We start from the raw sequence: 23,966 nt of genomic DNA, 5'->3' as shown, positions 1-23,966 counted from the left end.
AATGTGTTGCTTTATTGGAAATTTCAGTTTGTTTACCTGAAATATTATGGGAATATAAGTAATATTTAAATAATACAATAATGCATTAGCTGTATCAAATTTCGACTTGATTTTAAAACATATTTTATAGCGATAGGGTAATACATTGAAGAGAACTTTTATAAATGAAACAAACTGCTTTATTCAGTGTGTTCGCCTATGTTCTAGAAATAAAAATCAATAATTAATAATAAAGTTCGATTTGCATTGGATTATTTTTCAACAGAACGAGGTCATGACATTAAAAAGCATTCATCAACGTCACATTCAGGATAATCCTAGATTCGGATTCCTGACATTCATTCCAGAACGATTTTTATCGCTGAGAATTGTCATCTTTGGCAGAATTCTTCAAAAACAACCTACCCGGAAAAATTTTCCCAATATCTTATACTGATATTTTAGGGACGACAGCTCCTTTAGAATGTGTTGCACTTTGCGTCCCGGCCTGTGGTGTGTATGTATAATGATTTCCCCTTAATTGTGGAGGACCTGATCTATACAGATCAGAGTCTTGACGGCGCAGATGACGTCGCCTAGAATTAGCAGAATTATGATTGTGAATTGACCTAGGCCTAGAAGAGTCAGTTGTGCTGTTTGAAAGAGAATGTTGAATGTTCCTTGTTAAAAATTCATCCGGTAACTGAGACTTCAAATATGGTGATTTATTTCCACTTGTTAGTCGTCTGTATGGCTCTCCTGAAATCCATTAAAAATATAGGCACATGATATATATATATATATGTAGACTAAAATAATCTAGTCACGAAGCGGTCAGATTTGATTTTTATCGAGATGATGAATATGTACCTTAAATATATATGTTAAAAGTATTTCTGTGTGATATATTAGCTAATATATTTTATAGTATATGCTTGAAAGCAATCAAGGTATCGAATTATGAATAAGTTCAACTCAGCAAAGGAAAGTGAATTTTTTATAAAATATGTTCATTTCCACTAGTTTTCACTTTTTCTTTCACCAAAAGACGCAGTAAAAAGGTTCTTAACTTGAAAATTCCTTGTACATTTCTTGAGATATGCTATATGAAAATGTTGAAAACAACATAATTTGGCGGACCATGTGTACCTTTAGACGCGCCCGCAACTAGTACATACCCATTTGCTTGTGTGCACTTTTTTCTTGCTTTTGCTCTTGAGTTCTTTGGCCATGCACTGATTTCCTTCTAGAATTTAGTGGCAATCTTGCACTGAGACCTAAAAAGTTTTTATTACGTAAGTAATGATCTGGTATCATACAAACAAAATTGAATTTGCTCCAATGCTTTGTTGGGCACGATCATGCTTTGGCCTTAGGACGTTATATCCCATGTGACCGTGACCCGAGGCTCGTAAAGTTACATTAATCGTGATTTTGTAGTCAGCTGAAAGGCAATAAGTCTAAAGACAGATTGCTATATATGGTATTACAAAATCTCAATTTTCAGATATATAAGTCTACTATATTTATCTCTACACAGACTGAATCGCGTGTAGTTTGGCTTAGGGCCTCTGCGATGGTTAAGGCCTGCCCCGGTCAAGATTTTCCCTCGATATCTAGGTTAAATTCAATACCACACAACCACAATATGTTTATAATAATATAGCCTTTCTTACCCAGCATGTTAACAGTTGTTACTGATTCCGTAGTTCCTGGTCGACTGTTGTCAGATGTCGATAAATTAAGAACCGATGAAGCCAAGCGTCCACTGCCTAGCCTTCCACTCGATAACGAATCGCGAACATGACTTTGTTGTCGAGTAAAAATTTCGGGTATTTTACCCCGTGTATTACTATGTAGATATCTGACAAATGGTTGTGATCCTTCATTGAGATATTTCTGCAGATGAAAATAATTCCGAAGGTAGTGACAGTATTGTTTATTATAAAATGTATTTATAAATATATATGGGATAAGTGATAGAAAACAAACCAGCTCTCCAATAACCTACTATACAGATTCTAAATTCTATACATAACTAGCAATTACTTACCGTGTTTTCACGAAAATAAGACAGGGTCTCATTTCATTTTTTTTTCGAAAAATAACACTAGGGCTTATCTTTTATTTTCATTTATCAAAACCAAAATAACAAAGTAGAGAATTACGAGATTTTCAAATATACAAATATGAAAACCTATATACATTTACTAATAAATAACTCGTTATTATTTAAAAAAAAAACAGCTAAACATAGATTATTCAAAAATTACCATATCATCGTCCTCTCTCACACGTTTTAGATCGATCATTTGAAACGTGATTAAAACGTGAAACGAGATTTCTTGCTAACTTATTTTAAGGGCTTATTTTAAAATTGGCTAGGTGGTATTTTTGGGGAAACACCGTATCATTTTACTTATTAACCGGGTATAACAGGTAATTTCAATTTACCTCCAAGAAAACTTTAGGTTCTTGAGATAGAGTTGGTCCCAGGTCTGCTGCTAATCTTGAATCCAGAGAATCAACGTCTAAATTAAAAAAATTAAATCGATTTGTGAAAATTTAAATTGATATAAAATATAAAACAAATTCAGACCTCCGGAAGTATGCGCACCAAGATGGCGCACAGCCTGAACTCAGGTTGTGTACAAAGTTGGGGTTCAGGTTGTGCGACATATTGGTGCGCATACTTCAGGAGTAAATTCGATCCTACCTTCTGATCTCTCTCGCAAAGAGTCAGAAAACGGCTTCGCGGCAGGCATCATGTCATTTATGGATGATGTATACGCCATATGAGCTTGTTGAAGTGCTTTCCTAGCGTTGAGGGATAATTTCGAAAACGCCTCACTTCCTCCAGAAGTATTGGAATCTAGATAAAATTATATTTTTTTCAATTTGGTTAAGATTAAAAAAAGGGTAGTACATATGTTTCAGTTTGTGTCGGAAAAAGATAGAACTGCAATTGTGTGACGTAATCTTCTGTATTTGTTGATTTTAGCTTCACTTTGATGGAATTCGTTTTGCTATTTGTCTAGTGAATTCCTATTACAAAACGACTGTTGAATCGAAATTGGATTCAAATTTAGTTACAATTTAAAGAAATTAGATACAGAAAATTTGGTGTTACCGCGAGATGATTCTGCTCTGCGTTGTATTTGTCGTGATGTCGTAGCATACTTTGCATCCTCTTCACGATGATGACGCCGCCCATTTCGTTTGCTATAAAACCTCATGCTTCCTTTATTTATTCCCGAAGATCGCATCACTTCTGCAACTTGTCGTGGAGTGAAGGGCTGTTGACTGGCAGTCCCAGGCTTATTCAACATCATAATTGGCAATGACGAAGATATGATGTCGTCCTTCATTTTCAAATCATTTTTGAGAGTCATTGATGAAGGTTCCGATTCTGTGACACTGCCTCCGTAACCAGATGATATTCTGGAAACCTCGTCGCTACCAGGAGCCATTCTATGTCCGTGGGACGATGCACCTCGAACATGTGGTTTAGGTTGTGGAAGGCGATCGGTATCCAAGGTCTGAACCTAAGACATGAACATTTTATATACGGTGCTTTCACGCCCTTAATTCCAACGCAGCTGTACTAGTAATGCATAAGGATCTACAATTTTAGGACGAACGGGTCCTTTCTGTTTCAGCACTGCATACGCCAGGGGTCTCCAACTCAAAACATGTCGCGGGCCACTTTTTGAAATTTATTCACCACGCGGGCCGCAAGCCAATAAATTAGGTACGAAAGAGGGTATCTGAATGTAATGTGTTGATATTACACTTGAAACTTACAGCAAATAAGACATGAAACATATTCATTTACTTGTGCTGGATATTTGGTCTCGATGTTTGGCCTTATTTTGCGTTGGTTTGATATTCTTAAGACAACATGAATAGCTCGTCCGTTAGTCGTGTGCGGAGGACTGACTTTCATAGTTGAAAAAAAAAACTGCTCGCAAATATAAGAACTGCCAAACATCGCAGGTATGCGACGTGAATGTGCAATTAGCTTTGCAAACCTCTTTTCGGCACAATGGACTGAACGAAACTCGTTTATTTTGTCACAATGAACATACAAAATGAAATTATTGCATTTATAATTGAATTATACCAATGAAATAAAACATGAACATGGATAACAGGGAGAAATTTTTGCTTCCCTTTATACAGTTTGTCGGACCGGACTCTTGTTGATAAATGACACGATATAAAACTTACTAATAGTGACATTAGTTTTTTTGTGGAAAAATCCCAACCATAACGCGGGCCGCAAAAAAATGCCTGGCGGGCCGCATGCGGCCCGCGTGTTGGAGACCCCTGGCGTACGCGATATACCTAAGTAAAACATTCTAATCGGTATAATAAATAAATAAATGAACCAGACACTGCAAAACACGACATATACATAGCAAACCTTCGGGAAATGTCGGTAGTCTTCCGTTCCCGAATCTGATTCACTCTCCTCTTCATTTCGTCCAATGTTTTGTTGCATCAATCTAGCAAATAAAACCCATATATTAGTTTAATAGTATTTAGTATTTAATCCATTCAGCATTATTTGTCATGTTCCCCATTGTATAATGGTAATGCATTATCCAATAAATGCTAATACATTTTATACAATTAAGCTTTATCATGTTCATATACTTCTGGCTTCTTTACTACACATACATAAAAAAGGTAGAACCCGAAACACCCCGTGACTTATTGTGTTTGCTTTTAGTTAGGTACTACAGTGATGCACACCAATCAGCTTCATTAATGTACATTTCCATGCTAATAAACAATCACTCAAAAGTGTCTCAACACCCCGCTAAATCGAAGCGCAATATACCAGCAAGAAACCCAAGGGGTATCAAATTGAATTTTATTCAAATGACTCCGAGGACATGTGTAACTCTTGACTGACATTACGAAATTGAACTTTTAAATACGCGCTGTTCATTTTGAGTATTGCTTATTCTCATGTCGATTTGTTCAAGAAAATCAAACGAAATCAACCTCTCTTGTTTCATTTGTGCTTCGTTGTATTTCATATTTCCACTTAACAATTGTTGACGGCGAATTCTTCTTTCGTGATCAAGGTATTGCTTCAATTGTTGTTGCCTAAATATCATGGATTCGTCATGGATCATGGATTGGAAGATAACCCTTATCCACAGACCAAACGCCATATTTTTTCATAACCCTATCCTATAATTAAGACAATTGGTATTTAGGCGATTTGTGTTATAATAAATAATAATGTTTGCAATATCGTGCATTTAAAACAAATCAAAGTTTACTTTGACAACTTATATCTATTGCTGGCAATTGTTCTAATTTTTACGTTTAAACACGGCAATATATGGCTCATGCCGGAGCAAAATCATGTTCAAGCTTGCCTCACGTTGTTGACTATCCGCACCAACTTGGATACCCTAATCGAGTGGAGTATTCACAAATGTATATTCGAGTGGAGTACTTGAACTTGTTAGAACATTAATGTCGTTATTAACTTTTAAAAGGAATCTATCGTGACGTAGTCTTGGTAAGTGAAGAGATACTATTTTTACTAATTACAAAGTAGAAAGATACTAACTAATCTAATGGATTTCGTGAGATGAGAATGAAAAGTAAAATTTATTTACCTTCGGAATAAAGAAAGATTATGAAAAAAGCATTCAATATTTTCTGAACAGTCTGTCGGAGCAACTAAGTCTCTAACCTTATTTTCTTACCTACTGTTCCAATATAACTCATAAGACCCACCTTGTGTAAAAAGCAACATATTGTTCAGGTGACATTGTGTTCGCCCTCATTTGCGTTCGAGGATCGTCGAATTGTCGACGGTATTCACGAGATGGATAGTATGAACTATGTGGAGTTCGCGGTGGCGAAGGAATCCTTCTGTGGTGTGGAGGTCGAACATAACGGCGCTCGTGATCTGTAACCCCTAATTTTTGATTCATATATGCTCTTCCTCTAGCTTGTTGTGTCATCAATTTTTGAACCTATTTGAAGAAAAAGCAATCTTTATCTTAGAGTATACCAAATTACATCAGTTGTTTACCTTAGTTCATACTCTTGCATTCATATCATTGTTCAAACAGTATAAATGTTATTAAACACTTTAAAGTCAATAAGCCGAAAATAACAAAATTGTAATGATTTTTATTCGAGATCATCCAATAAAACAAGTACAATTGCTTATACTAGGTCCATATGCATTGCATACGCAACTTGCAATAACATATGTTACCTATATGATTGAGATATTGCTTTTGAATATATACCGATTTGAGTGAGTAAAATAACATACTCTGAAATACTCATATTCATAATATTTAGAAATTTTAATCCCGGCGTTTTTACCAGAATGCTGATAAAAAAAGTAGTGAGTACCTGTTTTAGATCAAACGAATCACGTCTATCCCGTCGGCTTCCGCTCCCTGTAGGAATATCTCGTCTGATTAGGCGAAAGGGAACACTCGGACCTTGGAGCTGAGAAAATATATGTATGATGCATATGAATAACTACAAACTGAATTTGGGGTATTTAAGAAAAGTTTTATAATCTTTTTACACAAATTGTGTTACCCTAATCAGAATAAATTGTTTGACGCCTAACATATCACAATAATTTCAAACTAAAATATATATAATCAAATTTCTTTTTGGACACGGAGTGGACCTATGGATCGTTATGTTAATGGTATTATGTTGTTGTTGATCTTGTTAGTATTTTTCTCGTTCTTGTGAAAAAAATTCTCTTTTGAAATTTTCAATGTTTGAAGATGTTTGTTGTCGCTAGTAAGCTATTACTTTTATTTATTTCCAAAATTTCTGTGGACCAAATGGGATTCGTTCCTTTGTGCGCAATGACGCCATCAAAATGAAATATTGCGCACAGGGCCGTGGTTCCGTGATCGCATCTCACTGATCTGACTACCGTTAGCCTACTATAAAAAGATTTAATAATACTTCGTTTTGGCCTTTGTGTCCATATATTTGAGAATTATTACTGTTATTACTATAGAATAGCTACGCTCAGAAACTGATGAACATTCAAAAATAATCAAAGTGACAGTAAACCTGTCTAGTTTTGGTCGTGAATTCCATGTCACCGCTTGAATCTTGTGAGGTGATGAAGTCATCGTCGACTTCGTTTGAGTATTCGCTGAATAGGTCTTCATCTTTTTCACTGCCTTCAAATCCACTATAATCACTGAACTCTGAGATCACAGAAGTCGTCGTGGGATCGTATTGGTCTCGCGGTACAAAATGAACCTCGATGTCCATGTCAAATTGCACTGGAAATATTATTTACAATAAAACGTTGTGTAAGTTTTATTCAAACAAAATTCCCCTGAAATTAATTTTATTTCTTATAGACGCGTTGCTGCAGCACACGCTGGCGATGGACTAAAAAATCGGTATTGATTTGGTTGTGAAAAAAATGGTAAGGCATTTGTATCATTTCCAGTAAACATGAATAGGAAAGAGCATATTCTACAATACGAAGTTTTGAAAACACCTAGTTGGCATAGGACATATCTACAGTCGTATCACTTTTTTCGTATATAATGACGCTGCACCAGATCTATGAATAATTTTAATAGCATTTTTAAAGTCTATTCCAATCGCACTCAATACGGCAGATGCAATTGTGAACTGATTTTGTTCTCATTTGTCGAAGTTCCCATTGGAAATGGTGTCTAAAATGACTCGTGAATTATTATCTCATTGGTCCAAAATGAACAAGTGCTCAAAACATATTCGAAACATGGGCGGAATAAAAAACCGAAGAAAAATATTATAATTAGGAAAAGTAAAACGTTCACTCGATAAAGTGTGACATAGGCTACTTCATTTTATATTTATATTATTTATATATTCTCAACAGAAACCGCCTTGGAATGCAAGGGAGGTTTTCCGGTTGTCATGTCCAGTATTTTCGTGTATTTTTGATTACGATATAAGCTTTGGTGTTTATTATTTAAGTCGATATACATTATTTGTCCGTTGAATAGGTATTGTTTAATGTCATTCAGCATCCATGCTATTAGGTAAGGCAATATTATTCTACATTGAGTCAACTTCTGCGACGCAGACCGCAATAAAAACACTTCGGCTACGCATAAAATGCCCCATTGGAGAGCTGTATTTAAAATAGAATCGCCGAAACATTGACCGACTTAATAAGGTATTTTCTAACAAAACATGGCATTGAGAAATAGACTCACATGAAAGAGGCGTCAATTCGTTTGTGTTATAATGATAGCTGTTTCTTAAAATAGTACTACGGTGAATGGACTACAACAGACAAAACAAAATCATTATGTTGAGTACCGCTATGTCCGCTGATTTATTTTATCGGCACCGACAACAAAACCAACATAGTCAAAGTATGGATTACGAAATGTAATCACAATATATTTTGTATGAATTGGAATCGGCCAGAATAGCGTTCAGCCATTAACAAAGTGCAATGTTAATGCTGACAAATAAAATATTCTGGCAAGTGTTCGACGGGGACACCTGATCACGGACCTGATAATGGTAGATGAAAAAAAACAATTGATCTAATCTAAAAACACCGTCTGGAATTTATAGAAACCTATAGCAATAATGCTGCACCAATCTTATATGTCATAATATATTAAGTTGTTGTTTTGCAAGGTAGGGTTTGACTTGGTTTCTAACATTTAAATGTTTTAAAGTAAATACCAAATGTGAAGTTGAAGATGACGGAATTTTTTTTTATAACTTTGTAACAAATATTATATGAAACAATTTCCTTTACACAATATATTGGATAATCGATGGCTCATATAAACGTAACGGACAGATTTTCGGGCAGTGAGTATAATGGGATTTCATGCAGCCTGTTAACAATTGTATTTGTTAAAAGTAAATCACTTCTTGATGTGCCGTAATATTTAAATAATATATATACTTAAACATGACATATACCTTTATGCTTTTTCCCACTTCCACTTCTACTCAAACTACGTTTCTTAAGAGCAGATGGTGGAGGAATTTGCAGCATCGCTGAAGAATCGGGAGTTCTTGACATGGCGTTTTCTTCCCGGCCGGACAGAGTAGAGCAATCCGGCGGATAATAGCTAGGATTTACACGGTCGGAAATAACGACATCGACACAGTTTCCATTTTCCTTTGGAATTGTATCGAAATTAGTTTCTATAAATCCATTTTCTTTGATTGTTTCAGTCGAGTTCCTAATGCATTGCGATGGACCCGACAACACTGGTTCATGGCGCGTATTATGTTCCACCTCTGTCATTAGTTCCGGCATGGGTTCGGCTGTTACGTTTTCAACCAAATTTTCGGTAAGTTGAACAGGATCTTTTGTAATGCATGGAAATATGGGTTCCAAGTTGTCCGATAAAACGAATATTTCTGTATAACCAGCACTTTCCTCTCCTGAGTTCAAACTATCTGTTGAAAAGGAAGATGAAGGATATTCAGATGAAAAATCTTGATATGATAATTTACGATCAGATACCGCTAATAAATCATCAGTCTCATCTGATGAACATCCTTCTGAATAATTATCTTCATTAATCTTTTGTAGTGCAAATTGTTCTCTTGATAAGTTGGCGTAATTACAGCTGCTTACAGTATCTTGTTCTGTTTTATTCCCAACGCCTTCAGTCGTCTCAAGTTTCTTTATTCGCTTCGATGGGACTGGGGATCTTATTGTCCCGATCAACATTGTTTTTTCTCGCACAATGCCCACATCATCATAATACCAATTTTCGACATTGTCTTTATTATTTACGAGGGCTCCATTGTTCGGCCCCTGACAACACGAAGGTGTCTTAACCTCGCTTAACCGTACTGACTCTGTGAACGTCATGCATTCTGAAGTGACGTCACAATTACGAGCAATACTGTTTGAGCGAGGTAGAGGTGATACTTCAACGCGCTCCCACGGCGTAGGAACTCTTATTTGTTGAAGGCCATGTTCTTTTTGTACGTCATCGCCGAGATTTAACACGAAAGATAGCTCTGCTTCGATGTTTAATCCCATCATATTTAAACGAGTATCATCATCGTCACTAGAAAACTCAGAGTCTTTCTCTTCGTGATTTTCAGAGGAATTCTTCCTGATTAAAACGTATTCATTATTCCTTGAATCGCTATCAGGACGACTTTTAAAAACAAATCTTCGTCTTACTTTCCCAGTTTCCCCTGTAAAATATTTATTTGAGAGGTACTTTGAGACATACCAAAGATTAGTTTGGATATGGAGATAATATACTAATTACGTACACAATGCGGTAAGCAGCAAAAAAAAAAAGCAAGTAATGTAAGGGACGTTTCACTAATGCCCGAGTTGGGGCATTGAGAATTGCCAAATTCGTGAAATTCGCTAGTGCGAACATGGGGTTGCCATAAGGTAAAACACCTTTTGATGTAGGCCTACTGTATCAACATGGACTCAGAGTGAGAAAACTTCATTGGGGAAAGAAGTAAAACAAATCGCTCATATATACTAATAATTTAAAGATCAAAACTGTCCACCTATTAACGGTTTGGTCCGGATTTCAATCTTCGAAGACTCATGTAAACTAATTTTCCGCCACAATTGCGTCACATCATGTATGTAACATAATCTAGTCTAGTCTAATGGATGCCTCATCAACCCTCAATCCAGAAAAATACTTTATTATTTTTCAAAAATTTCAGAATTAGGTTTCAAAATATTTATGTAACTTTGAACAAAAAGTGGGCCAATTTCAGCATAGTTCATCCGGGTTTTTCGAAGACAGCGACTAAAATACGGAAGCAAAGATGGCTGCCTAGTTACTAATTTTTACTTAACTTCGAAAATTTAGAGAAAAAAGACGAAAACGAGTCAATGTTCATAGCCATGCTTGAAATTATGTTCGAGTAAAAAGTTGTATAACTTTTATGTCAAGGTTTACTTGTTACTGAGTAGTAATTTTTACGAGTAGAACAAAAAAATTGATGCTCTCATCCTGTGAAGTTTACGCAACACATGAATATACTACCTGCAGATTTCGCTCTAGTTAATTTGTGCTGAGCATATGAATCTTGACGTAGTAAGACGTTGGAGGTTTTCGGCCGCATTTCGAATGGTCTTCCAGATTTATGATCTTTCTTGTATTGGAACTCGAGTTTTCGTGTCTTTTCATACTGCTGATACACGGCTGAATCCTCAGGCCAGTTCTTCTTACAATTCATTTTAGTTTTCATGCTCTCCATACAAATATAGTCGACATTTTATCCAATGGTTCGTAATTTATATCTAACGTGACTCGTAGCACAACTCAACGAACTGAATAACATGACTCTCATTTGTGCAAAGGATTAAAATTATCGTCACTAATTGGTACTCTACTCAGTTAAACTTGTATGAACACTACAGTGTTCCAAAGTCAAGTACAATGTGGATCAAACAGAATATATATTATGTTGTCATCAAATGCAAGCACTCGGTCAAAATGTATTCATGACGTAACTGAAGTGCACTCAGAATTTAGTGTGATGCGAATAAAATCGATATTAAAATGATACTCTCAAGTGATGCTCAAACGCTAAGCAGAATCGGTACTCATATTTCAAGCAGTGACTCGAAAGGGTACTTTATGTATAGATGGGAATAAACTGTTAAAATTAACTATTTTACAACCGATTAGTGGCGCGAATCTGCCCTATCCGTAGGTGGGGCACTCCTCACAGACATACAAAAACATTACCAAAATATATTATTATCAATTTTCAGAACGACAGGATTAAGGTGCCAACGACGCAGGGGATCGTGGCTAAATCAATTGGAACCGCAAGCCTGCTTGAAGACACTTTAGTTAATTAAGACAACCACCACCTGAAACAGATGGTTATTTAAACTAGTGGTGCCGCGGCACACCAGCGTACGGCAATCGTCTTCAGTCTGATTAAATATAGAATTAATTATTATCTATCCAGAGTTTGGATAAGTATTCACTGTCGCTCATTACTTCATATTCAGTTTTGTTATTGAAGAACAATAAATTCTTTGTTTACTCAAGACTCCGTTTGATGAAAAAATACGGAGAAGTGGCGCAAAAAGCGAATTCGCACAAACAAAAAAGACAATGTAATCGTAAATACCGTCATTGCCCGAAAATAAGCCCCAGTGTAACTTTTCGGAAGTAAATTGAAATAAGCACAGATTTATTTTCGGGAAACACGGTATATAGTAGATTACATTTAGGTTTCGTTTAAAACCTACCTTGGGAAACCGGGGATCACCGACCAGTAATTGCTTCCCCATAGCGGCTAGGAAAAGTTTTAGCAATATGCTTTCCAATCTTATTTAATGACGGTTTTACAGTCATCAAAATAATGTTATTCACATGTTTGTGCTGTGGTACCAAAATAGGTACATTCATCGCATTGAAATTCGCAAAATATATGATTTGAAAACTTTGAATGACAACATATAGGTGTGGTCTGGGTGGCCTTGCCCCCTCCAATTTTCAACATGTTTTTTGAAAAGAGATTCTGAGGCATTTCTAGTGTGGGACAAACTTGTTCGTTTTTTAACACTGACGAAATTGCGCGCTTGTATATAGGGCTGGGCATTTTTGAAACACTGGTGTTTCGAAATCGAAACGAAATTATGCCTTTGAAACGAAACACACGTTTATCATAAACAGTAAAATATGATACCATTATTACCCATCGAGTTTAATGTATAATGACACCTACTTTCCAGAATTAAATCCACAAAAAGGAAGCACTGGATGCTAATTCGAGAGGATAAAACGATAATGATAATTTCACGAAGGTTTCTGCTTAATGACAAAGCAGTGACCAAATGGCACCAGGATAATAGGAATTACGTCATCGTTAGAGATGGGGCTCACTAGCAAGATAGCATGGGACCTCTCAATGCGGCCCTGCCCTCATCTCATGTAATAAGTGGGCTAATTTTCTACTTTATCCGATGCCACAAATCCCTGTGATCCAGTGTGATAATTATACCAGGGAGAGCCATAACCGAATACTTGACTATTTCAAATACATTCTGGAAAAAGATATTTTTGAATCTTCCGAATTCTGAATACATTCTAAACTCCAGGAACATAGAAATTGGGCTTTTATTGATTGAAATTAGTTATTTTTTGCTCTAAGGAAATGGACTTGATAAACATTACAGTATTTATGAATTGTGGTGCATCTTGGCAAGCACAGAAAAATAAACAACTAGGTGGAATGTTTTGAATTATACAGTAAAATCAACATTAACTCGGATTTTTTTCGGGTAATTTTCGTTATGATTCTGACTATTTATCGTCAGCATGACATCGACATCGTTGAGCTAAATTTGATTTGATTTTAGATTTATTGCGCGGTAACCCAGACTATCTCGACCATGTTGAAATAAACGATATTTTTTGTAAAATATTTTCAATTAAAAACTTCTTCGACGTGTTATAAGTACTTCAAGTCGGCGCTGACTTAAATCCTTTCATGTCGGCAGTAATTTATTGCGCCTCGCAAAGAGTGTCTTCGAATACGAATAAACATAAAATGAAATAATTGTAAAAATTTTCAATCAAAACGTGGACGGCGGCGCTAGGACGTTTGCGCGATATTTAATATTCTTATAAACACTAAAAACGATATTTGAGAGTCAAAAAAAAAACATAAACGAGTATTTATGTCACCTCCCCAATACTAAAATATAGAGATTTGATGGGATTCCTGATGGGTGTTGCTGCTATTTTTTTTATTACTTTGTACTCTTAAGATATTGTTAATATCAGTGGTGGCTTGCTTGTTGGGAGTGAAACGCGGGCAAGAGGCATACTGAATCTTTTTTTAACCTATCCCCAAATTTGGGGCTGGAGTGTGCCAGCAATTTGTGTCGCAGGCTTACTTATGCATAGGATCGCGCTCGGGTATTCGTGACAAAACTATGCATTAATATTAAACGATTTTCTTTCGTAAGCTTTAATAGAAAAATATAAGACCACTACAAATAAATATTACATCGTAAAATATACAAATAAAATTTACAATCAAACCCTGTGTAAACTAGGATACAAATAGAGAAGCACAAAATGAAATATAACCTACAATGGGTCGTTAGGCTACATCTCTGTTGCGTCGCCATTGACAAACATTGTCATGACGTCACATTTGTGTATACTGCGGGATCACGGGTTTTGTATTATTATGACATCACAATTGTAAATCGGCTACTTTAATGGACCTCAATGGGGTCCTAAATGGCATATGACGGCGTCAAAATATACACAAAATTTGATGATTCGGTTGTGAACAGAGAAAACACATGACTAATATTTTCAAAGCTTTCCAATTATTGCAAAATGGTAAATAATTTGCTCTTGTATTCTAGCTTACTAATATTATTGAGATACTGATTAGTCCTTTAAGCACTAATGTCATTAATACATTTGACCCACAAAAAAAAGTTTTCACACTAATATTAAAATATCAACTAGCAAAAATGTTGAATCTGGGTAAATCAAGACATTATAAATTACTACCTGAAAAAGGTATTTTGAAGACGAAAGCAGCTCACTACCATTACATACTCTAAAAAACATATAAACCTACAATATTTGAAAAATGGAAACAAGTTCTTGCTTTAATGATTGGTTGATACAAAATAGCAGCATCTATCTCATTTAAAATATGAAAAGTCTTATCATGTAGAGTCCTACACTTTAATAATTACCTTGTAGAATTCAAAATATAGAGTTGGGTAGATGATACTTGAAATTCATCATATCACAGCATAAAATATTTCTCAGTTTTCAGTGGCAATTACTTTCCACAATAATAATTCAGTACCAGAAGCTGTAAGAAGAAGTTTTCCATCTGGTGAAAATTTCACATGATTGATGGGTCCGAAATGTCCACAGAAATCTTGGAATGTACCGTGACAGGCATCGACAAGTTCAACTATCCTTGATTCGGTACCAAGTGCTAGTAATTGAACGTTGGTTTTACGAGATCCTTCACTAGAGATTGAGTTACATGCATCTAAACATTGTGTCCAGTTCGGTATTGAAAAAGTTTTCACGACCTTAAAATATATTAGAAGATTATTGATCAAAAAGTATCGCATATGCCAGTGGTTCTCAACACTTCCGCCCCCTGCATTTCTACGAAGATACCTAGTTTTGCTTTTAACACGCTCCCATTCGTTATGCACCTGGTCTATGGTTGATAATAAAATAAAAACGAAGGAAAGCAAAGGATTCAATGCGGTCAAAGAATTAGAATCAAAGTCAATTTGCTTCAAAGTAATGTGCAAAAGGCACTTAGTGAATCCCTTTTCTCATGGACACCAGACAACTGCTGCATGGCTACCTGGGGAGCCAAGAGCAGAGTTTGTGAAATCCTGACAATATGGCATCAGCCATCAACTATGAACAATATAGTGACAAAGATACTTTGCTATATGAAAAAAAAGGAATTCCTTATTATCACAGTATATTAGAAGAACAAAATGAAAGAAATACCTTCAGATTTTATCATCACAGTTAAAATGTTAACTTCTGAAATAAATTGAGAAAAGGCATATATAGACATTTACACAGTAATGAATTCACCTTTCTTTTAGCCAAGCTATAAAGTTGTACGAACTTTTCCATTCCATACCCTGTGTATACCAGTAAATCAGGATTTGATGGATGAAATATGCAACAGCTGGGTGGAAGAAGAGATACTGAGGACTGAAACAACAACTTAAATGTATTGGTTTGTTATTGAAATAAAGAGGATTACAGTATGGAGATTTTATGATAACAGTTGCATTACAAAATTTAGATGTTGCAGTCAAATTCTACATACACTAATAGTGAATATTGTTTTGTAAATTATAATGCCATATCCAATAAATAAGAATCACATTCACAAACAGAAGTTGTTATTGACTGTAATATAAATGCAGAACTGTGGACCAAATTTTCCGAACAACAGACTTTTCCAACCACGAGGTGGCATAGGACGGTTTAGGTTATGATTCAGTCATCTTGGGAGTTGTGTAAAAATAACATTACACAAATATCATGCGAATTTATAGAGTAATTTCTCAACATTTATTTACCACAGTAACTATGCCCAAATGTCCTATTAATCTGCATGTATTTGTATATTATTATTTTAAACATCTCTTAATGCGACTGAAAATTAAACTCATAACTAAAACAGTCTTATGATTGGAAAAATTCAAAAATTCCACAAACAATCTAAACGCTTCACATAAACGAAAGTACCAAGTTAACCCTTGTCAATCCAAGTCATAAGTTCAAGCTCTTATTGAATGGCAAATCATTTTTAAAACTTACTTTGTCATTCCTACTAATCTCAGTCCCATCTGGAGCAAAACATGGAGCTGGAAAAGTCAACCAATCAACCATGTCACATTGGTCAGAGTTCCAACAACTAACCCACACACTGACTCTTCTGTTAGCCGCAGTAGCGAGCCACACAGATGAAGTTGAAAACGACCCATCTCTCCTCGAGTCTTTTTCAGTCAAATGGGCTGAAATTGAGGCTGGGTGATCCTTGAGTACAAAGTTCAACATTATTTATTAACTGTATGTAAGGTATAGTAGGGGTAATTATCACAGTTTCTGTAGGTACAAGGCAAAGGATAGGAATTAATACCTTGACAGAACAATTCAACATACGATCTTGAGATAGACATAACCATTTTATTCTACAGTCATTAGCTCTATTCACCAACAAAAAAGGTGCTGCACTTCCACAAATTCTATTCCATAATGTTTCATCTGATTAATACGACCATTCTCTCTCCATTCACTCTAAACATTGCTCTGCACATGCAGTCACTTATATGTTAAAGAAAGGCAGCAATCTTCCCAGTTATACATTAGCTCACCTAATTTACTACACCCTGGTTAGGTGTTTGGCATGGGATTTGAACTATAGATCTTTTAACTGTGAGATCATAGTTAAAAGTATTTAAATTGCTGCCACACTGTCCTTGCAATCAGTTCATACGAATCCTCTAATAAAAAAGCAGAGATAAAGTAGAAGTAGCAGGACCCTCCAATCAGCCATATACATTATGAATGAAATATGTAAAAATTTTCAGTCCAACAAACCTGTCTAGTTGAAACAGTCAATTGTGTAATAGGTGATCCCAAATGATCATCCAACACACGTAAAGTAACACCAGTTGACAATGATGTGATGGCTATCCTTCCACTGTGACTACCAGACAACAATGTACAATTGTCGGATGAAAATGCAATCGCCGTTACTTTGGTTGAATGTGGCTGCAGTTTCAACATCAGGATCAGCTGCAAAATGAGAGGGATTTATTTATATGAGAACATAGAATTTCCAATAATAATAATAATAAATAATTTTTCATTAAGCAATGTAATATGTTACTTGAGTTGGATCAAGTCACCATCGACTCAACAAACCCCCGAGTGATTCTACTCAACATCAGACTTGGATGACCAGTGACTCAAGTAGAGTCATGGTTTAGAGCTAGGTTCTCGATTTGACTCTAACTGGGCCCTAATTGAGGTTTTTTTATATAAAAGCAGTGGGCCACAAGACTCGAGTGATTGAGAAACGGCCACGGATCATGATTGTTTGAGAACCACTGGTTTTAAAGGACTTGTACCAAACACTATGTAGCCATAATGGAAGTATTCCTATTAGACCCAGACAGGTTATAATGAGCATTTCACACAAGTTTACCCCCATTAGAAAGTAGAAAGGTATATTTATGGTATTAAACAACAGATCGCAATGTGTTCAATTTGAAAAATGGTAAAATAGGCATTTTGTCCACCTAAACAAGTAGAATATTGAAGTGCGAATCCTGCATGCTAGAATAAGTGAGAGCAACCTAGGACACCACCCGTAAATTCCAAAATCGATTCTGGTAATACAAATTTCCTATCAGGTATATGTATATATCAAATGTACCAAATTACCTTTTAGTCTGATTAAAATCATTTATTATCTATAAATACAATACCAATTACCTTGTCAACGTCAAACACTCTTAATGTTCCATCACCATAGCCAGCTGCCAACATTTTATTAGCTGGAGGAATAATATCAGGTTGTGTGTCTTTATTCGACAAATCTTCCAATGATTGAGCATGGCTAAAGATGACACAGCCACAAGGTTGATCAATTACCTTGAATAACAAGAAAAAAGGGTACAAGGTAACGAGGGTACTTCTAGTATGATAAGTACATTTCGCACAATCTGTTAATTTGCTGCAAATTTCTATAATACTGAGAATTGCAATATTATCCCATTATGCTCTTGTAGCTACTATGCTGCATCTACCTCATAAAAAGTACTATTAGGTAAAATTCAAAAGTTAGTGTTTTTACACTAATATAAAAATACCAATTCCATGAATTTGGTGGATTCTTGAAAATGAACAAAATATAGTTCCCAATTCCCATCGATATTTAATTTCATTTAGAGCTCACACATCATGACCAGAGGAAGTAGTAGTAGATGCTAGTTAGAAGTGGATTATTAGTGACTTTCTGGGACAATTGTACAATTACTTTATTGCAACAATTTCAAAATTATCATTCAATTTTTTTTAACATTTATCTACTGACCCTGCAAATTGGACGGACACATTTTTTATGTTTCATTACAGATACAATTACTTATAGGGTGTGAGAGATTACCCCACCAAAAAGTCTGGGCAAAACTATAAGCACGACTAGTTACTGCTATAAAACAAATTTGCCACTGATTACGACTGGTATAACATATTCTGATTTCTGTTCCATTCGAACAATTTTTTCGACAAAATTCCGAATTTAAAATACCTGGAATTGTACAGTGAGTTCCAATGTTTTAACAGACCATAATCTTACTGAGCCTTCTTCACTGCATGTTGCATAATACTGGCCATCATCAAATGTTATACCATTGATCTGAGACAAATATTAAAAATGATTTTAAAAACTTCAGTCAATCAAACTCATTAATTTAACATGTCAGGTTAGATGCCTCACAAACAGGCAGATCAATTTCAAATGTGTTTCAAATTCAAAGCTTGCTCCATATGCTAAGGTGCTACCAAGGCTGATGAGCTAGTATGACATTTGGGCTCAGGATCCAACTGCTCCAAAGCCGTTTATGTTTTTAGTAAATATAATGAACTGGAATGAAACATTACTCTGTAACAAGTATGGGAATATTATAAAAGTTTAAAAAAAATGGAGCTGCGAAAATCTCCAGTACTTCTGGCTTAAACTTCACAGAAAAACACAGCTTCGTACTCTGGTTTCCCAGAAACTATCGCATTTTAATACAGAGAATGAAGATCACGCAAATTCAACTCACTTTAGCCTTATGACCAGTTACCATCCGAACAGTATTGTGACTATTCCAATCAACATACCACAATGTACCAGCTGTGGTACTCACAATACCAAGATCAAGCGTTTCATCAAATACAGCTGAAGTTATCTGATATATGAAGAAAAAAATTTCCAGATTAAAATATGTGAAAGACGCAAATATATATTTATAGATATTCTTCTTATTTACTTCATGAATTATACGAAATATTGTGATATATTTTTTCATACAATATTTTCATGCCTTCACTCTAAACAAGGATCTGTAGAAGCAGTCACTGATATGTAAAAAACTACAATTTTTGAAAAAACCCATGTCTTATCGATTTGGCGTTGTCTTTCCAATTTATTACACTTCGCTGGAAGTGGTTTTGAACCTGTGACGCCAACATAGAACTTATTTAGTAACATGTGCGCTCATAGCTAATGGAACTAATTCACTCTTTACATAATCATAAAATTTTTATTGAACGGAATCTTTTTAACAGGATTTTACAGCTTCAAACCACCACTCTTCAAAGCACAGATCAATGGATGTTTTGTTGACTCATGAGACCAGTAAAATTCTCCTTTTAGCTTTTTCGTTTACAGAATTTTTCATGCTTATTTTGAGAGTATTTACAACAGTTGGTGCTTACAAACTGGTTTACTTGTTTCATAATCATCATTTTGATTCAAAATATTCAACCGCATGCCCTTTAAATAAACTGATAGAGTATACAAAATGACCAACAAAGTTTTTTTTATTTATATCTAAATTCCAGGAACAAACCAAAAACTGTCAAATAGCTAGCAAAACCATAAAAAACAATTTAACATTTACAACCATGCATGAACATCTGACTGAGCAGAAGTCTATGCCCTGGGAAACATCCATTTACCTCAGAATGCAGTGATAATTCATCTTCCATAACCAATCCTCTTAATCTCAGATCACTGTCCTTATTACTCAACTGAGCTTCTTGCACTGCCGTCAGTGTCCATAATCGAATGTTACGAGACACACCACCGGATATTAATCTAGCACCTTTTGATAACAGAACGCATATTTCCGCAGTATCTGCTTTCCAATGTAAGAAACATTCGTTTGTTTGTGTGTCCCATGCCGTCACAACACCTTTATTAGTACCTGCAATATTGGTAATACTGGAATTTTAATATGACGATGAAAAAAGCAATGTGGTGAGTCATTTTACCAGACCAACTCAACTTTAAATGGCCTATAAAAGTGTATGGCAATAAAAGCCGTAACACTGACAGGGTAGGGTGAACGAGTAACACTGACAGGGTAGGGTGAACGATATGATTATGCAGAATTTTCTAACCAGGTTTCTAACTTGGTTTATTTGAGGGGGGGGTACTTTTTACGTAGTTATGAGTGTAGTAATTAATAATACACCAGCCAGAATGAGAGTTGCAAATATCCTTGGCTAATGATCCATTAAATATTGGGAAACAAACGAAGACATAATTTTTATACACACTGAGGAAATGTAGACTTTCAAAACAGGGAAAAAGAGGGAAAGTAGCAACCAGGCTTGAGAAACAATTACTGTAAATCATATTCTCCTTTCCTCTCCCCCAGGGTAACTATAGGGATATTCCAAATATTTCACAATAAACTTCAAACCATCTAAGTATAGACCTAATGATACAGTGCAATTATTTTTGAAATTGTTCCTAATGCTATCAAAAAGCTGGTATGTCGTAAGCTAATAATTCATAAAATAAAGAAATCGTAAGTAAGCAAAATATATTAAACTGTATGGTGTATTCCTATTTTAGCTCAGTTTCAACATTACCTGCATATAGCACTTTATCAGTTCCATAACAAGCACTTGTAAAGTGAATATCAATGATGCTTTCAGCACCACATGCTTCTGTGACACTGTCAGGTATTTGTCCTTCGTGATATTGTAATTGTACCTAGACAACAAGGGAGCATGTCTCAAATATTTGGACACGATGACCAAAACGAAGTAGTACGGGTATGTAATCTTTCACAGTGCCTGTACGGTACTGAAGTCTCGACGGACCTCCAAAGCACAACGTACGCGTACGCGAACGCAAAACCGTCGTCACTAGGTGCGTAATATTTAATTTTCATGACCTCATTATACTCAAAAAAACAATCTCGTAGAGCTCACAGAATAAATTGAAAAAATAAATGTTAGCTTTCTAGCGACAATCTTTAACCACTGAAAATTTCAAAGCAATTGGTCCAGTAATAAAAAACACCCGATTCCCATGCCACGGCACTATTGCAATTAGATAATTCATTTATCTGACTTCATAAATTATCCAGCATTTACATGTATGAAAAAATTTTGCTTGAATACAAATAATTGGGTATCTTACCTCAGAACCACATTCTTCTACCAACCAAAATAAAATACTTGAATTTTGTCCAACAGTAACAAATTCATTAGGTGCAGTTGGATCCCATGTTATCTGAACAAATGAAAACAACTAAAAAAAGACAATCTATGATATGAAACATGTTGCTTCATTTCACTCAGGTTATGGCATTATTATGGTTTAAGTCTGTAAAGTTGGTAATGTTCCGCACATGAAACTTCTGACTACAGAAACATTGTTGTTCTTAAACATATTGCAGCTGAAATTTTAACTTCATACTTCAGACCTAGTCGTGAGGGCATTCGGTATATAATTTCTTATTTCAGAAGGAGTATTGTGGTTTTTCAGATATAGATATAGATACCTTTAATAGTGGGTCACAAGCACAATAATACCATTTTAACTTACATGATGTATAGGATATTTACAGGTAGATGATGTTAAAACTGTTGGCTTTGTTTCACTATCATATCCACTCCATAACACAACAGTATTTTCACGATAATCTCCGATTGATACCAAGAATCTATGAGAAAAAATAGGCTATGATAATCTTATCTTCCAATATAGATTGCACTACAAAAAATCACCCATAATTTTTTACATATACTTTACTAAAAATTCTCATGTTACTAGTTAAAAATCATTCATCACACATGAAACAAAGGCAGAAAGCAAACCGCAGCAAAAAAATGAAACTGGATGGCTATGCTATATATATATATATATATATATCTGTGGTTTTCAACCTTTTTGGTAGAGTCCAAATGAAACATTCTGGAGGCTCCTGTGCAATTGGATATCAATATATTGATTATATGAATATATTTGTTAGTATAAAAAAAGTGGAAATATGGAACATCCGAAGGTCTTTCAGAGAATACTAATGACACTCATTATTACATGAATACATTCTACCAGTGTATTTGATTATATTTCAACAATAAACATATAATAATAGACTCTCGGATTTGAATGGAAAATTGTGGAAACCTTGGACTATGATTCTGCGGAACGATTGTTGAAAACCACTTCTATATTCATAATAAGTAATGATCTGAAGTAATTTGTTGTAAAGGAAATCAAACTCTGAATAACAACAGAAAACATGAATGCCAACCAATATTATGAAATATGTTATACTATTATATACTGATTTTTAAAAGAAAAATGACAGAAATATTTGAAATCCATACCGGTCATCCCTAGAATATTCCATTGCAACTACATCGTGTTCATGATGTTTAAGAGTCGCTCGACATTGTCCAGACTCTACATCCCACAACCCAATCTCACTGTGAACCATTCCATTCTCACACGATGCACATGCTAGAATCTAGGAAAAGTAAAACATATTAAGACTACCACCAAATATATGTAGGTAGAAATTGAAGAAAACTACTAACATTTCCATTTTAAGTGATTTAAGTGTCTTGTTGATACTAACACAAATATACATATCAGTAGAGATTACGCGAGAATACCTCTCGGCTCTCAATGCCTTCACGCTAGGGGATTTATATGCGTATAATGCAATCAAGGATGCTGTAACATATGCAATTCCAGAGTCCTGCTGCACACTAACACAAAAGGTGTTCATGAATTACGCTTTCAATTTTGTTATGAAGTCAGTTATCAATATATATTAACCCGGTTTATTTTATTCAAATCAGTGTTTGATTAAGTTTTGATACTTCATTTTAATAATACACCTGTAGGGGCCGACAACCTCTACTAAACTGGGAATCACCAAGCACTATATGGTATCGATCAATTCCCTTTGAAATTTGAATGAAACATCACGAACAGGCTGTATTTCTGCAACGTTTCGTTTGACCCTAAAGTCGGTGATAGAAAAATTATGTTTGTGTGAGGAAGTCTGACTTACACTGACAGACAAACACTGGAATTTGTCCGACAGACAAAACAGCTCCGGAAGTATGTGTACCAATATGGAGGTAACTAATTTTGTTCGCCTACTTTAATCAAGTTGTGTAAAGGGACTGAAACCTATGGGCAGGGGGCATATTCACTTGGCAGAACAGTCCCCGAACTCGCAATAGAACTAAAATATAGGAAATCGGTGAAAAAATTGAGACCTAAACCTTAACTGGTACACATACTACAGGAGTACCAAATTTATGTGCCAATGTGCACTTAAATCATTCAGAATATTTACCTTCACTTCTATAGCATTCCTGTATTATATGCATACAGATCCACCCTGTGCAAAAGCACAG

General features: G+C 35.3%; 2 protein-coding genes across 3 annotated transcripts in view; both read right to left on the bottom strand.

The window, feature by feature from the left end:
* Positions 1 to 10: 10 nt before the first annotated feature.
* Positions 11 to 11,595, bottom strand: LOC120346499 (uncharacterized). Its single transcript, XM_039416266.2, has 13 exons — positions 11,013 to 11,595; positions 8,947 to 10,188; positions 7,066 to 7,283; positions 6,376 to 6,474; positions 5,743 to 5,984; positions 4,993 to 5,097; positions 4,406 to 4,487; positions 3,110 to 3,524; positions 2,696 to 2,851; positions 2,434 to 2,510; positions 1,656 to 1,878; positions 1,158 to 1,256; positions 11 to 738 (listed from the first exon to the last, which is right to left on the bottom strand). Exons 1-13 carry the CDS (start codon positions 11,224 to 11,226, stop codon positions 428 to 430), a joined length of 3,483 nt encoding a protein of 1,160 aa, XP_039272200.2. The 5' UTR covers positions 11,227 to 11,595; the 3' UTR covers positions 11 to 427.
* A 2,338-nt stretch (positions 11,596 to 13,933) lies between these two features.
* LOC120345578 (WD repeat-containing protein 90-like) overlaps positions 13,934 to 23,966 on the bottom strand; it is a 28,402-nt gene continuing 18,369 nt past the window's right edge. The window contains exons 29-40 of one of the 2 annotated variants that reach the window (XM_078115087.1): positions 22,923 to 23,062; positions 22,135 to 22,252; positions 21,727 to 21,819; positions 21,171 to 21,294; positions 20,250 to 20,497; positions 19,352 to 19,477; positions 18,832 to 18,939; positions 18,015 to 18,173; positions 17,115 to 17,312; positions 16,332 to 16,550; positions 15,592 to 15,716; positions 13,934 to 14,455 (exon numbers count right to left, since the gene is read on the bottom strand). In XM_078115087.1, the coding sequence (XP_077971213.1) occupies positions 14,368 to 14,455; positions 15,592 to 15,716; positions 16,332 to 16,550; positions 17,115 to 17,312; positions 18,015 to 18,173; positions 18,832 to 18,939; positions 19,352 to 19,477; positions 20,250 to 20,497; positions 21,171 to 21,294; positions 21,727 to 21,819; positions 22,135 to 22,252; positions 22,923 to 23,062 (1,746 nt within the window). In that variant the 3' untranslated portion in view covers positions 13,934 to 14,367. Of the gene's footprint in view, positions 15,065 to 15,591; positions 15,717 to 16,331; positions 16,551 to 17,114; positions 17,313 to 18,014; positions 18,174 to 18,831; positions 18,940 to 19,351; positions 19,478 to 20,249; positions 20,498 to 21,170; positions 21,295 to 21,726; positions 21,820 to 22,134; positions 22,253 to 22,922; positions 23,063 to 23,966 lie in introns of both variants that reach the window. The other variant, XM_039415097.2, reaches the window with a different exon arrangement.

The sequence above is a fragment of the Styela clava genome, chromosome 8 (assembly GCF_964204865.1).
Source record: "Styela clava chromosome 8, kaStyClav1.hap1.2, whole genome shotgun sequence".
Classification (NCBI taxonomy): Eukaryota; Metazoa; Chordata; class Ascidiacea; order Stolidobranchia; family Styelidae; genus Styela; species Styela clava.
Note: the sequence above shows the minus strand (reverse complement) of the source record. Positions and strands in the feature narration are given on the sequence as shown.